The sequence below is a fragment of the Scardinius erythrophthalmus genome, assembly GCF_964197995.2.
Source record: "Scardinius erythrophthalmus genome assembly, chromosome: 3".
Lineage (NCBI taxonomy): Eukaryota > Metazoa > Chordata > Actinopteri > Cypriniformes > Leuciscidae > Scardinius > Scardinius erythrophthalmus.
The window spans coordinates 5,973,765-5,987,713 of record NC_138223.1 but is presented as its reverse complement, the minus strand read 5'-3'; the positions used below and the strand labels follow the sequence as shown (position 1 = coordinate 5,987,713).

Below are 13,949 nucleotides of genomic sequence, written 5' to 3'. Positions count from 1 at the left end.
GTCTGTTTAGAGATGGAGCAGTCGGCATGACCCGTATTTAGAGACCGTTGACAGAGTTAAAGCCTTGTTTTTCTGAATCAACCTTTTGGGATCTAGTCACGGTGCTGATGTGTTGGTGACTGGATATCCCGGATGCAGGAGTGTGTCTCCGAAACGTCCGGCCCTGCTGGAAAATCCAGCTAAAACCATCTAATGGTGCCTAGCTTACCTGATTTATAACTCTCACAAGATGGTTTTTAGCTGGTCCAAGCTTGTGTAGAATCTAGATTGTTGATTGCCCAAGGTACTTAAAAATACCATAGTACATGGCCAAAAATATGGTAACTTTTAGTAATGTTTTGTTATTAAGGATGTGTAAAGCCTATATTCGAATTTGGAAAGGCACGGAAAATGAGTAACGCATGGAGCCCATAATGGGACATGGTTAGGCTTGCTGTGGTAGTCGGTTACATTACAGCACATCCGATTTCATTTATCACATGAAGATAGTAAGGAGAGATGACTGACAGGATGATGCCATAGGATTTGATGCGCAGCAGATCCTGATCGTCATTAACAAATATCTTGTAAAATTCGAGGCCAGTTACATGGATTAAGTGCGAGCGCACATTCAAAAGCCATTTCAATACATATTGATAGCGTCTCCCTTAATACGCGTAAATTATACACAATATAATTACCCAACTATATAAATGCAAAAGCATTAAAATATATTTTTTCCCATCACCAATGTCCCTTTAGGGTCTCCGTAGAATGTGTAATTTCCTTTCTAAACTGTATTCCGCTTCGGGCACATCTCTGATATGTATATGTGTATTTGCATTGTTGTGTAGAACTTAATCAGACATGCATTAGATTCTGTGGCCTTAAGTAAATGTACATTAATGAGCATGACGAACTATAAATGTCTAAGGCCACGTTCACACAGCAACAGAATACGGTTGTCAGTTCTGTATTTGAGTCTTTAATACGGTTCACACACAGTTCTCATACACATACTCATGCCATAAATTTTCAGGACTCACAAAAACTGCACTATGTGAATTGAACCGGGCTGGACAACTAGTTGTCTGTCACGTCATATAGTGCGAGAGAGCCGTTCTGTGCTGCACAAACGCGTGTCCACCGTCTGCTCCTTCAGTAACTTACAGTGACAGAGATATGAGCTGAAGGTTTTAGATTTAGTTCACCGCTCTCCACCAGAGCTGCTCTACGCAGGACTCCAATGATCCGCTCTCCACTCAGATAGAAAAGCTGCTGTTGTTAATGATGGTTTGACGGGTGAACTCGTGGCTTGATTGGACTCTTGTCGTGTCAAAAGTGACTTTTCAGTTTTATGGACGTTGGCATCTTTGATATTACTTTGGTCACTGACGCTATGGCTCCTGGTTAGAGAATACTGGCTTCACTCCCATTCTACGTTCCTTCAGACTGTGTTCGATTGCCGTGTGAACGGGACATTTCGAGACTCACACCTGTAAGTAAATGCGATCGTCAATCCCAAAAACTGACAGTGTGAACGTGGCCTAAATTTGAGCATTGCATTAAAGTTAAGCCGACTGATATTGTCACGTGCTGTGAGATTAAATGAGTGCAGTGGGTGGAATTAATGTCTTCAGCGGCATATTAATTTTACCTGATAGCCAGTAGCAATACATCAGCCAAACATCAAATTAAAATGTAATGTAAAAATGTTTTGTGCCCACAAGACATGGGCATGCACTGCAAAAATTAATTTAAAAGAATGATAAAATGACTATATTTAGTGATGTTTGTGGTAGTCCACTAGACCAGTGCTGCGTTCCAGTCCACTTTTAGACACGCACTTGCGAACTTCCCTAAGCACTTCCCCTCGGGGGAATCCCCGCCGCCATTTTGAAGTGCGTTCCACTTCATGAAGTGGACGAGGGAAGTTTATATGGACAGACCCTTGCTCCCTCGATTTTGACCGAGGGAGCGAGTCTACTTCATATGTACACTTCAGGCACCTATATGTCCCACAATGCAGTACGATTGTGACGTCACCACATATCTCTTCTAATCACCACCACAACAAACAACTCTATGATATATTAATTCTAATTTTCTAATTGAAAACAACCCAAACACCATATATACATTTGGATGCTGCATTAAACAAATTCTTAAAGGGAAAACAAATGTAAATAATAAATCAACTACACAGCTGATTCCATGTGATCAAGGGCTTAGGACGTTCCAATTCAGCCCATTGCATTTTCCGCCAGTAGTGGGCACTCGCAATGACGTACATCCGAGTGAACGAGACGGAGGGAAGTTAGCAAGTGAAGGACATGACAATTTTGGACTGGAATGCAGCACAGGGGTGCCCAACCCTGCTCCTGCCGATCGACTGTCCTGCAGAGTTTATCTCGAACCCTAATCAAACACACCTGAAGCAACCAATTAAGGTCTTCAGGATCACATGAAAATTAAAGGCAGGTGTGTTTGATTAGGGTTGGAGATGAACTGTGCAGGACAGTCGATTGGCAGGAGTAGGGTTGGGCACCCCTGCACTAGACAAATTACACTTGTATTCAAGATAAATTATGTAAAATCAAGTCTTGATAGAAGTTGTTACAGTATTTGAACCATGGTGTGTTGCATCTAATACCAAGTCAAGTCAAGTCATCTTTAGTTATATACCACCAGTATTCCATGTTTTTCCGACAAGATATTTGTTGTAAAAGCTGAATATTTTATTTTTCTAACCAATTTACAATCGCAATGTAATCTGTATAGTTTGTTGTTTGAAGGGCCTGTGGAGTTTGAGTTGTGGGTGTTGCTGTAGACCCTTTGATTCAGGTTTTCTGTGAGGATGGAGGGGTCAGAAAGCACATTGTACACAGTTGCACTCAGAGGAAGAGAGGTCGGGCACAGGGCTGGTGGAGCATGTAGAAGTCCTTGAGATGGTCTTTGTAATAATTCCTCTTCCTACACAGGATGTGTTCTGCTTTGTCATGGCCTGTTTAATTATATTTGTTATTTGGGTCACGGCCACTTCTTTCCAAAAGCCAATGGACGCTTTTTAAAGCTGCGAGTAATATAAAAAGTGTAGATGCTTTCATGTAATAGCAGATGGCGTTCTGACATCAATTCTAATTTGGTTCAATATCTGGGTTAAGGTGCATTGGCTTCTAGCCAGGGGCATCAAAACACATATCCTGTGGATTATTTTTGTGTAAATGACACAAAGACTTCCTCTTAAAATGCGTTGTGAAACAAATCAATTATGGAAAATGTTGTAGCTCAGGATATCTTGGTTATGTTTTATCGTTAAGGATAAATTTTGTCTCTGATGTTTCTCCTTAAATAATATTAATATTAAGCTCTTGAAGCGCACTGACCCGACTTTTTATTAATTACTATATCAGTACACATGTATTAATATTGATGATTTGTTAATATTAACGACTATTAATACTAATATCAAGTCCTATTAAAATAATACATATTAATAATATATGTTGATATTAATAATGTTTGTTGTGTAAATGTATTATTATTATTATATCAGTTACTATTAATATTAAATCAATTGTTAATACTCATTAAATAGTATTGATATTAATAACATTTATTAATGTTGCCAATTAATATTATTATTTTTTTAATACTAAAATGAATTCCTACTAGTATCATATGTAATATCCTGTTAATATGAATCGTTAGTGTTGATATTAATAATACATATTAATATTATCAGTTAATATTAATTGTGTTTATACTTATTGATAAGTATTAATACTAATAACATTTATTCATATTAATATCAGTTATTATTGATATTATATATTAAAACTAATGACTAATATAACTAATATTACTTATATTTATCATACTTACAATGTCAGTTCATATTAATTACTTTAATACTAATGTTATGTTTTTAAAATTAAAATACAGTTTTCCAAATATGTTTGCTGCAATGCTGTGATTACACGTCGCTCCACTTATTCCCAACGTGAATCCGCCTTTTAAGTGTCACTGTCCTTTTTCCCAGCTTTTACTCAAGTACTTTTAGTTAAAATAATCACATGGTGTGTATGAGAGCATATGAGTGTGTATTTGCCCTCAGGAGGACTTCATGTGAAGTCTGGGCCTCGAGTGTTGATAGGACCACCGAAGCGGCATCTCTCTCATTCCTCGTGTGAGGAGACATCAGACAATCTGATATTCTCACTGGGACCAAAGTTTGACCTCACTTACAAACAGGCCTTTTATTGTGTGCTAAAACTCAGATTTGTCGTCCGCCTCAGGCCATGTACGACACATTATCATCAGTAAGAGGACACACTAAAAGGACTACTTGAAGCTTTGCCCCATTGGCCCTCCTATATTTCATCATTAGCTCTTAGTTAATGCTTTTTGCCCAACTTTGTACTCTTACAAAGTCATTTTTGTTGCTTTTTTCCCCTGGCCCATTTCCACAGTAGCTTAGCAACAGGCTAATGTTTAATGTGGTTTCCAGGAGGATGTCAGTCGCGTTTAGCCGATGCACTTCATTCCAGGCCTTTTTGCTTGGTTTTATTGATACGATTGTGGAGAGGAGGAGGAAACGATGTGGAGAAAGGGTCAAAGGCCATGGCACTGACACCCCTGATCTCTTTGATAATGATGTTTTGCAGCAAAAGAAAGCAAAAAGAGAAGGGAAATGTGTGGGTAGTTGTGAGTGTGTGTGTAAGTGTGTTCAATAATGAGTTATTAGTCTTAAATGGTGTCGTTCTCCAACCCCCGCCCTCCTGAATGAATCACTGACAAAAGCTTGTTATGTTTCCTTTTGATCTGGCACGTTCTTATGCTCGAACCCTTTCACGTTCAAGTCAAATGACCCCCGATGTGTTTTCCTGCCTCACCATTAGACATTCATTCATTCTGTCCAAACTCTACTTTATATATTTATCTATTATAATTCCATCCATTTGGTCATGTGTACAATCTGCCTTTATTTTAACTGAGATCCATCACTAAAATATACAATACCTTTCAAAAGTTTAGGGTCAAAAATATTTTTTTTTTAAATAAATGAATAATTTAATGGATTAAATTGATCAAAAGTGACATTAAAGGCATTTATAATGTTAAAAAATATTTCTATGTCAAATAAATGCTGTTCTTTAAACCTTTCTATTCATCAAATAAATGTATATTTTAAAATATGAGGCAACCGTACTCAAAAAATAAAAAATAAATTCATGAGCAGCTAATCAGCATATTAGATTATTTTCTGAAGGATCATGTGACACTGAAAACTGCATCACAGCCATAAATTACCTTTTAAAATATATTTAAATAGAAAACAGTTACTTTCAATTAATGATATTATCTTGGTTAGCATAAGAGATTTCTATAAAAAAAATGTAAACACTCGTGTGCTCATCTCACTTACATCCATTATCTTATTGGAGTGTTCCAGGTTCAATACGAGTTCAACTCTATCGACAGCATCTGTGACATGTCGATTACCACTGTCAATCATTTTGACTCGGCGTGTAGTTTGTAAACGCAAGCAAAAAATTTAATGTCCAGTAATCCACTTACAGTTGTAGTCAATGCGGCAGGATGTTGCACTGGGGTAAATGCTCACATTTATACAGTTTTAAAAGTCAACTGAGATGCTGACCGAAGTGTGTTATTTGCAGAAAGGAGAGCCGCCAGGTCCACTGCTGGTTGAGGACGGGCGAGAGCAGCTGATGTTTGAAGTTCCTTTGAACGACTCCGGCTCAGCTGGTCTGGGGGTCAGTCTGAAGGGTAACAAGTCCCGAGAGACCGGAGAAGACCTGGGCATCTTCATCAAGTCCATCATCCATGGTGGCGCCGCAAACAAGGTAAAAGCGGCCAGCGTCAACGCTAACGTCCATTGAGAGCTTCAGTGATGAAAGTCACTCAAAACCTGTGCATGTCGCAACATACACAGTTCTAATAAAAATCATTTAAAATTAAAAAAGTGATTAAATACATACATACTAATATATAAATATACATTTGCTCATAATACATAATTCATTCGACTTGAAATGTTAAAATTTTACGTATTTGCACATGTATTTGTTTATATTATAATTAGATTAATATATGCATTAAAAATATGTTATTTTAGTGTTATTTTTACATTGTAGTATTTATAAATATTTTAAATTAACTTGTATATTTTCATTTAATTTTAGTGTGTTTTAGTTATTTTGTTTTTAAATATTTCTCTTTAGCTTTCTGTAGTAATAGTAGTAATTTAGTACTTAAAAAGCAAAGTTTCAATTTTCTTTTTTTAAATCTAATATATTATCTAATTATTTTAGCTTTATTTCAATTAAAAAGGAGTTTTTTATTACTTTTATTTAACAATAACAACATTGGTGAAAAAAAAATGTTATTTTTTAATGTTAACTATTGCATTAACTACTTTAAGCCTATTTAAATTCAAAGTAAACACTTGGTTTACAAAATATGAATGATAAATTCACACAAAATTATTTGACCCCCTAAAATGTACATTCATAAGGCATAGTTGTCACCCACTTAAATGTTCCAAATATTGTATTAGTTTGTAATTAGCACTATGTTTTGGGAAGCAATAATACAAATCTTGCTTTAATTTATTCACCCAAAGTGGCCTCAAACTAAAAAAAATATACAAAGCAAAAGTAGATGCATGATCAGACGAATAGTGGCCATTGTAGCCTGTTCAGGTTTGTCGTGGTGGTTCGGGTTATGCTGTGTCTGTTGTAATAAGTGAACCTTAGCAAGTGTCGTCAGAGAGATATGAATACTCGTCTACTGGCCTCAATCAGTCCAGTCAGGCAGCAGGTGTTGTGTGTGTGTGTGTGTAGATAAGGCCACATCTACTGGCCCCTATCAGCACTCCAGTGGAGAGCGAGCTGCATCACAGGCCTCCATCAGAGAGCCGCTCAAAGAAATAGACATTTTCAAAGGCTGAGCTCTTCATTTGACTTCGGCCGTTCACCCTTATCACTCGCATTCTGTTGCTCCTCAAGCACTCCAAGATTGAGATAAAATGGGCATGAATTTAAAAGCTCCATAATTTCTAGAATAAATGATCGGAATGCAATTACTTAGTAATAAAGATAAACATGTCGTAGGCTATCTTTGGAGCTCTTCATGAGGTGGCGTCCTTCACGAGGGCTTTAAAAAGCCGTCTTGGGTTGTGATCTTCCAGACGCTCTGCTTGTGTATGCATGAGTATGTTTTCTCAATGGATGGGCACAAGTGTTTGTGTCCGTTCTGCCTGAGACCCCCTCCCAGGTCGGTATCAGTGGTCTGCGGTCAGTGACCCCGCTCTAGGGTCAGGATCATCCGCCGTGACACAGACTCTCAGGAGTCTTTAGCGGCTCCAGTGGCTTTTAGCTGCTAATCTCTTTTGTTCCTCCTCAGCTGAGTTTTATTTAGGAAACCACAGCTGTGAACCTTAATCCAATTCACTCCGGCCTGGTCCTTTCACTCTAATGATATGCATCTGTAATTGTATCTGGATTCATACTGGGATGCATTAAACATTTAACAGTGGGGCTAGACACTGCATAAATGTTTTTAAATCACACTATAGGGCTTTAGAGCTGGGAGTAGCTAGCTTAAAGTAGCACTGCTGCTAACTTAACTACATGTTGTAACGTGACAGTAAAGAGTAGTGGCGGTTCATTGAAAAGTACAGATTCAAAAGAACAGTTCGTTCACAAATCGGGTTAAAATATATTTAATGCTCCAATCTTGAATGAGATGTGTATGTTAATACAGTGATTTTATATTACATTTCTTTTAGTTTTTTTGTGCTCTAAATATATAGGTACATTTTATATCTTATAGTTATAATATTATAGTAAAACATTTAAGAACTTTTAATCGTATTGATCTGTCTGTATCTAGTACTATGAAATTAATTGTATTTTTTTTATTCTTTTTTATATTTAATTTTAAATTCTGCACTGAATTTATTGCTAAATTATATATCTTGCATTGAAAATGTAAGCACTGCCATGATGATTTATAATTGTTTTTATTTTTATTTAGGTTTTGTTTCATTTGGTATTTTTTATATTTAATTTGAAATATGCCATTGAATTTATAGGTAAAATATATATCTTATTATAGTTAAAAATTTAAGAACTTTTCAATACATCTATAACTAGTACTATGGTATGTAGTTCAGTTTTTTTATTATTATTTAATTTTGGTAAATTAATGTATATATCTAACTATTTTTTACATATATATATATATATATATATATATATATATATATATATATATATATATATATATATATATATATATATATATATATATATATATATATATATATATATGTATATATGATATATATTATGTATAATATAATGTATATGAGTGTGTACAGTAGTACTACAGTAAGTGCATTAAAAATATGAATCTGTCTATAACCACTATGATTTGTGACTCAATAATACAAATAATAAAAATAGTACAAACTTTAATAAAGTTAGTGTAGTGCTTATTGTAGCTATTAGATGACAACTTTTTAGAAAAGTTTATTTTTTTTCACAGACGTTTAACTACTATAAATTCTGAGTAGCTTGTACGTGTTGAGTAACATTGGTGTTTGTCTTGCCTTGTGTGCAGGATGGTCGCTTGCGTATCAATGACCAGCTGGTGGCTGTTAACAGTGAATCCCTGATCGGACGCTCCAACCACGATGCCATGGAAACCCTGCGGTACTCCATGTCGACCGAAGGGAACCTCAGAGGAACCATCCAGCTGGTGGTTCTGCGTGCTCTGGAGCGCTCGCCTGCACAGGTATGCCCAGTACCTGTACCGTACCATGTGTACCACTACAGACCGCTTACTCGCAGGGCCTCTGAACCCAGGTCACTGACCACAGCCCACCGGCATCACCACTATCGGCATCACAGGCTGTCAGGTGACCTCTGAGTGGTAGGCCCTGTGTACACCTGGTATTAAGATGCATTTGGTCGATCTGATCACATGTAGACGAGGCAGACACATTCCTGTTTATACTTGGTGTTTTAATCCGACTCTTTTGTCCACTTTCAACCACTTCTGTCCTGATATCTTTAAGGGGAGGGTCTATGGGCTGGTAAATGTATGGGTTTTTCAGATCTTTCAATCTAATTGACAAAATAAGTTCTCACAATTTACATATAAACACAAAAGGGGAACTAAACGGAAAACATACGGAGAGCAGCAGATTTAGTTTCTGCGCTGTAAGTGTGTTAGAAATCAGGAATGGTGAGAGAACATTGTGCTTGGTACATTTTACTTCTTCAATCCAAACTTGGATCTGAATGCCGACAAAGTTTAAATGCTGTCTGGCTAGCGCGCTTCCAATAATGTTTACGCATTAGGTCAGTAGGCGGAGAGAAGACGGTCTTTTGTGGCTGTTCAACACATTCGACCACGAGTGTTTAAGCTACGAAAGCAATCCGGTTGAATGCGTGGTTGAAAGTGGTCAAGCTCAAAAAAATGTAGACCCCGTTTACACCTGTATTTAGCGTCGTCCACTTGTGATCCGATCGACCAAAACGCATCTTAATTCCAGGTGCAAACAGGGCCTTAGCTTATGTGCACAAGGAAACACACACACATGCTGTGTCTGAAAGGGAAAAAATGGTTTTGACTTCCTCCTTATTCTAAGATTTAAATTACTTAAGTACTGTTGTTATCCTACAAGGAGAACAGAAAATAGGCTTCTGATTAAAAAGCTGTGTGCCAATAAAAAGCTCTTTGTCCCAGTTAAAAAGCTAAACAAAATTGGGGTCTGTTATATGAGTTGCCATGCGAGTTATTGCAGTATCATTTTGGACATTGGGATGGAGGTCCTTGAAATTAAATCAGTATAAATCCATTTTTTATTATTGTTTTACACGTGAAGATTGTTCTTTTCCTTGTTTTTCCTTGACTTCATGAGAAAGCGCTTGCTCTTCTCTCCTGCTTCCTGCTTTTATACTAACTTCGTGCACATGCTTGTACAGTATATTCATGTACTATTTTCACTTATTTATTAATGGAACATATACTTGTCAATGTCTGCTTTTCTTTTACTTCTTTTCTGTACCGCTGAAGTTTTCTTATTGAATAAAATAATCTCAAATCTTTGCATGCATTCTGTTTCCTTTTACCTTCTGGCTTTTCTTCCTGGATCTTTTCTGTTTATTCTCTAAAAAGCATGTGTTGTCATACTTTTCTTTCTTTCAGCTTTTGAGAGATTTATCCAGTTCTTAAACTTTAAGTTGCTGGATAGAGTTGTGCATGAAGTGTATACACTACCGTTTAAAAGTTTGGGGTCCGTAAGATTTTTTTTACCTTTTCATTAAAAAAGAAAAGAAAAGAAATTTATATTTTTGTTCAGCAAATATGCATCAAATTGACAGTGACAGTAAAGCACATCTATAAAATAAATGCTGTTCTTTTGAACTTTCTATTAATCAAATAATCATTAAATTTATCACTGTTTTTACAAACATATTAAGCAGCACAACTGTTTTCAACATTGATAATAATAAGAAATGTTCTTGAGCAGCAAATCAGCATATTGTAATTATTTCTGAAGGATTCTGAATGAAAATTCAGCTTTGCATCACATTAATAACATTTTGAAATATACTAGAGAAACTAATTATATATTAAATAAATATTTATTTTTTACTGTATTTATAATTAAATAAATGCATTATTGGTGAGCATTGGACTTCTTTGAGAAACATAAAAAATTATAATAATCATGACCCCAAACATTTGAACGGTGGTGTATATGCTATATCTGATCAAAATATTCTGAAAATCACAAAAAATGAAGTATTAAACTGGAAATTACAGGTGAACATTATATTTAAGAATGAGAAAGCATTAGAAAGCAAGAATCTGAGAAGCATAACATTGCATCAGATCAATGCATTTCAATTAAGTCAACATTCTCTTATAGGCAGTTAATGCACTAACAATATGCAATGTTAACCCATGCATTTCCACTAAACACCTGTTTGAAACCTTCAGTGTCTTTAGGTCTTCAGTGTATATATAGGTTTTGTTTGTGCTTGCATTAATGGGACACTCGCTCAGAAGTTTTTCCCTCTTTTAATATTGCCAGTTTTACATGTGTTTCAGGGGGTCCGCCATGTTCACTGGGGTCCCCCTTTTGTTAATGTGGTGGTAAGTTTAAGGAGTCACTCTGTGTGTTAAAGACCCTGCATGACGATATCCTTGATAATAGATGCGGTTTCACATGATGAAATCAGACAAGTCAAATAAAAATGAAATTTTACATGATAATGGAGACCGTTTCCAAACTCCAGTTGTATATATGAAAAAATATTTATCACTTCAGGAAATAGGTGGCTTTGTTATCTAAGCATATTTTTTCAGAAATAAGTTCATATTCAGTATATGTTTTTTTCCTTTCTTTTATGGGAACTAGTGTTAATGCACATTTTGTTGGGGAGGTGGATCAATTTCCATGAGTAGGCAGCTCACTAAAACATAATTTTTTGACAAAGAAACAACGTTTTTCTTTTGATCTTCCGAGGTCACATAAAGTTTCTAAATGCTTAGAAATATTCAAATGTGACTTAATTCGAATTTAAAGTCTTTGTATCCAAGGTTAAACTGGGATGGTTCATCAATTCCGACAGCTTCTCATCAACGTCCAATGAAAATGAAGACAAATAGTTATTGACTCCACTTTCAGCGGTCTGACTTTGGGTGGGTGAAGACTGGAGTATTATTGGGGAACATTAGCTTATCCTCAACCCAATCAAGTGGTAGAAAGATGGTGATCGGTGCGGGCGGTAATGACGCTCAATAGAAGGTGATGTGTCGCTGCGATGCATTCTTCATTAATCACATGCAGACGGAGCGATCAATATGCCATTAATCACCCAGACAGAGCTGAGTGATAAGAGAACGAGTGGGAGGTTAGAGAATCAAAAGTGTTTGTGGACTAAACTTAATGAGATGGTTCCTCAATGCAAGAAAAAATACTGAAATCAAAATAATAATAAAAAGAAAAATATAAAACCAATTAACATGCTATTATCATGGATTTTTGGACTTTTGTAATACTAGACAAAAAAGTGAATTTTCATACCATGGTATATTCAAAGTATTCCATCACTGTACCATGGTACCAGCACAGCACTTTTCTGTATTTTATTTATTTATTATTTTTTGTAATTATCGCTACTGTACAAATGTTTGGGTTCAGTAAGATAGTTGAATGTTTTTCAAAGAGGTCTCTTATACTCACCAAGGCTGCATGAATTGGATAAAAAATACAGTAAAAACAGTAATATTGTGAAATATTATTGCAATTTAAAGGAACTATTCTATTTGCATGTATTTTAAAATCTAATTTACTCCTGTGATTCAAAGCTGAATTACTCCTGTGATTCAAAGCTGAATTACTCCAGTCTTCAGTGTCACATGATCCTTCAGAAATCATTCTGATATGCTGATTTGCTGCTCAAGAAACAATTCTAATTATTATCAATGTTGAAAACGGCACAATATTTTTGAGGAAATCGTGATACATTATTTTCAGGATTCTTTAATGAATAGAAAGTTCAAAAGAACAGCATTTATTTGAAATCTTTAAAATCTTTACTGTCACTTCCGATCCATTTAATGCATCCTTGCTGAATAAAAGAAAAAAAAGCAAACTATTGCACAGTAGAGTACTTTAGAGTACAATGATCTCATGTGAAACCTCCATCTTTGTTCCTCCTTCCTCGTTCTTCTCCTTCCTGTTTCTTCCCGCCCAGTCTGATATCTAATCCCGTTACCTCGCTGGATCTCCTCTTGCTCAGCAAGTTAATCAGATTACGCCATGGGTTCCATGAATGAAAGGCAAATTTTGGGTTTTAATGAAAGGCTGCCCGGGGCTACCCTGAGGGTCCCTCACCTCAGCTCACCCTCACTGTTGCCCGTGTGAAGAGGGGAGGAGACATCCATGGGTTTAGGGGCTTGTTTTGTTGGCTCTTTGTCTTCGGCGGTGGACCCAAGCTCCCTTGTCATTGTTGTCTGATTAAGACGTGCAGCACACCATCTTTGAAGATGTCAGAGAGATTCTCGGTGTGTGTGTGTGTGGTGGTGTTGTTGGAGTTGTACTCCGAAAACCAAGGTGATATTTCACTGAATGACAATATGATCATGTTATTGACATGTTGACCGATGCAAGGAGAAATTATACTTTGACATTTTCTTCAGAAGCTAGTGCTTGTTCAAGGCATTGTAATGCAGTTGCTACTAGGGTGCTCTAGGTGGTTGTTTTTATTTTGTGGTTGCATTTTATCATCCACCAGGTAAAATTCATTCTTCTACTCAAGCCACATGATTTGAGATGTCATTCATGTCTGTTTCACACATACGTAGTGCTGCATGCAAGATTAGATTTAGCACTAGTTTTGCAAGATTAGTACTAGAGGCCCGGGGTTTGTTTAAATCAGTGTGAGCAATAGTAATAGTGATCCTCGCTTTAACAAGCCCCACTAATAAGGACGATGCAGCGGTTGAAGTCGGTTGGAGGTGAACATGTAAATCAATAATTTCGACTGTTTAAATTGACTTTTCATTTTTAGTTTCCCTCCGTCTGGATTCTAGCCGTTGCTGTCCCATCATTCTTCAAGTACCTTTTGATATTTTCCTGCCAGCTCTCTATTTTTGTGTAAGACACATGCCTACGTTACCCGTTGTCAAGGCACAGATCACAGTGAAAGACAGTGAAAAATGTTGCTTAGTCTCAGCATAGGGGGGTTTTAGAGTCGTTTTTATGACAAACACAATCTCTGAGGAGAAAGAGAGCCTGGGAATCAGTTGTGTTTGGTCCATTGATGATTCCCGTGCGTCTGGAGAGACAGCGAGCAGGAGGCAGATGACAAGAGTGACGTTTCCACGTGTAAAGAACCATCATCCCCGCTAATGACTGTCCT

The 13,949-nt window shown here is 36.5% G+C and overlaps 1 protein-coding gene across 2 annotated transcripts in view; it reads left to right on the top strand.

Moving 5' to 3' along the window:
- Nucleotides 1–13,949, top strand: part of pard3ba (par-3 family cell polarity regulator beta a) — a 168,422-nt gene that overhangs the window by 79,911 nt on the left and 74,562 nt on the right. For both annotated transcript variants that reach the window (XM_081362128.1, XM_081362127.1), the window contains exons 11-12: nt 5,661–5,846; nt 8,629–8,802. In XM_081362128.1, the coding sequence (XP_081218254.1) occupies nt 5,661–5,846; nt 8,629–8,802 (360 nt within the window). The remainder of the gene's footprint in view (nt 1–5,660; nt 5,847–8,628; nt 8,803–13,949) is intronic.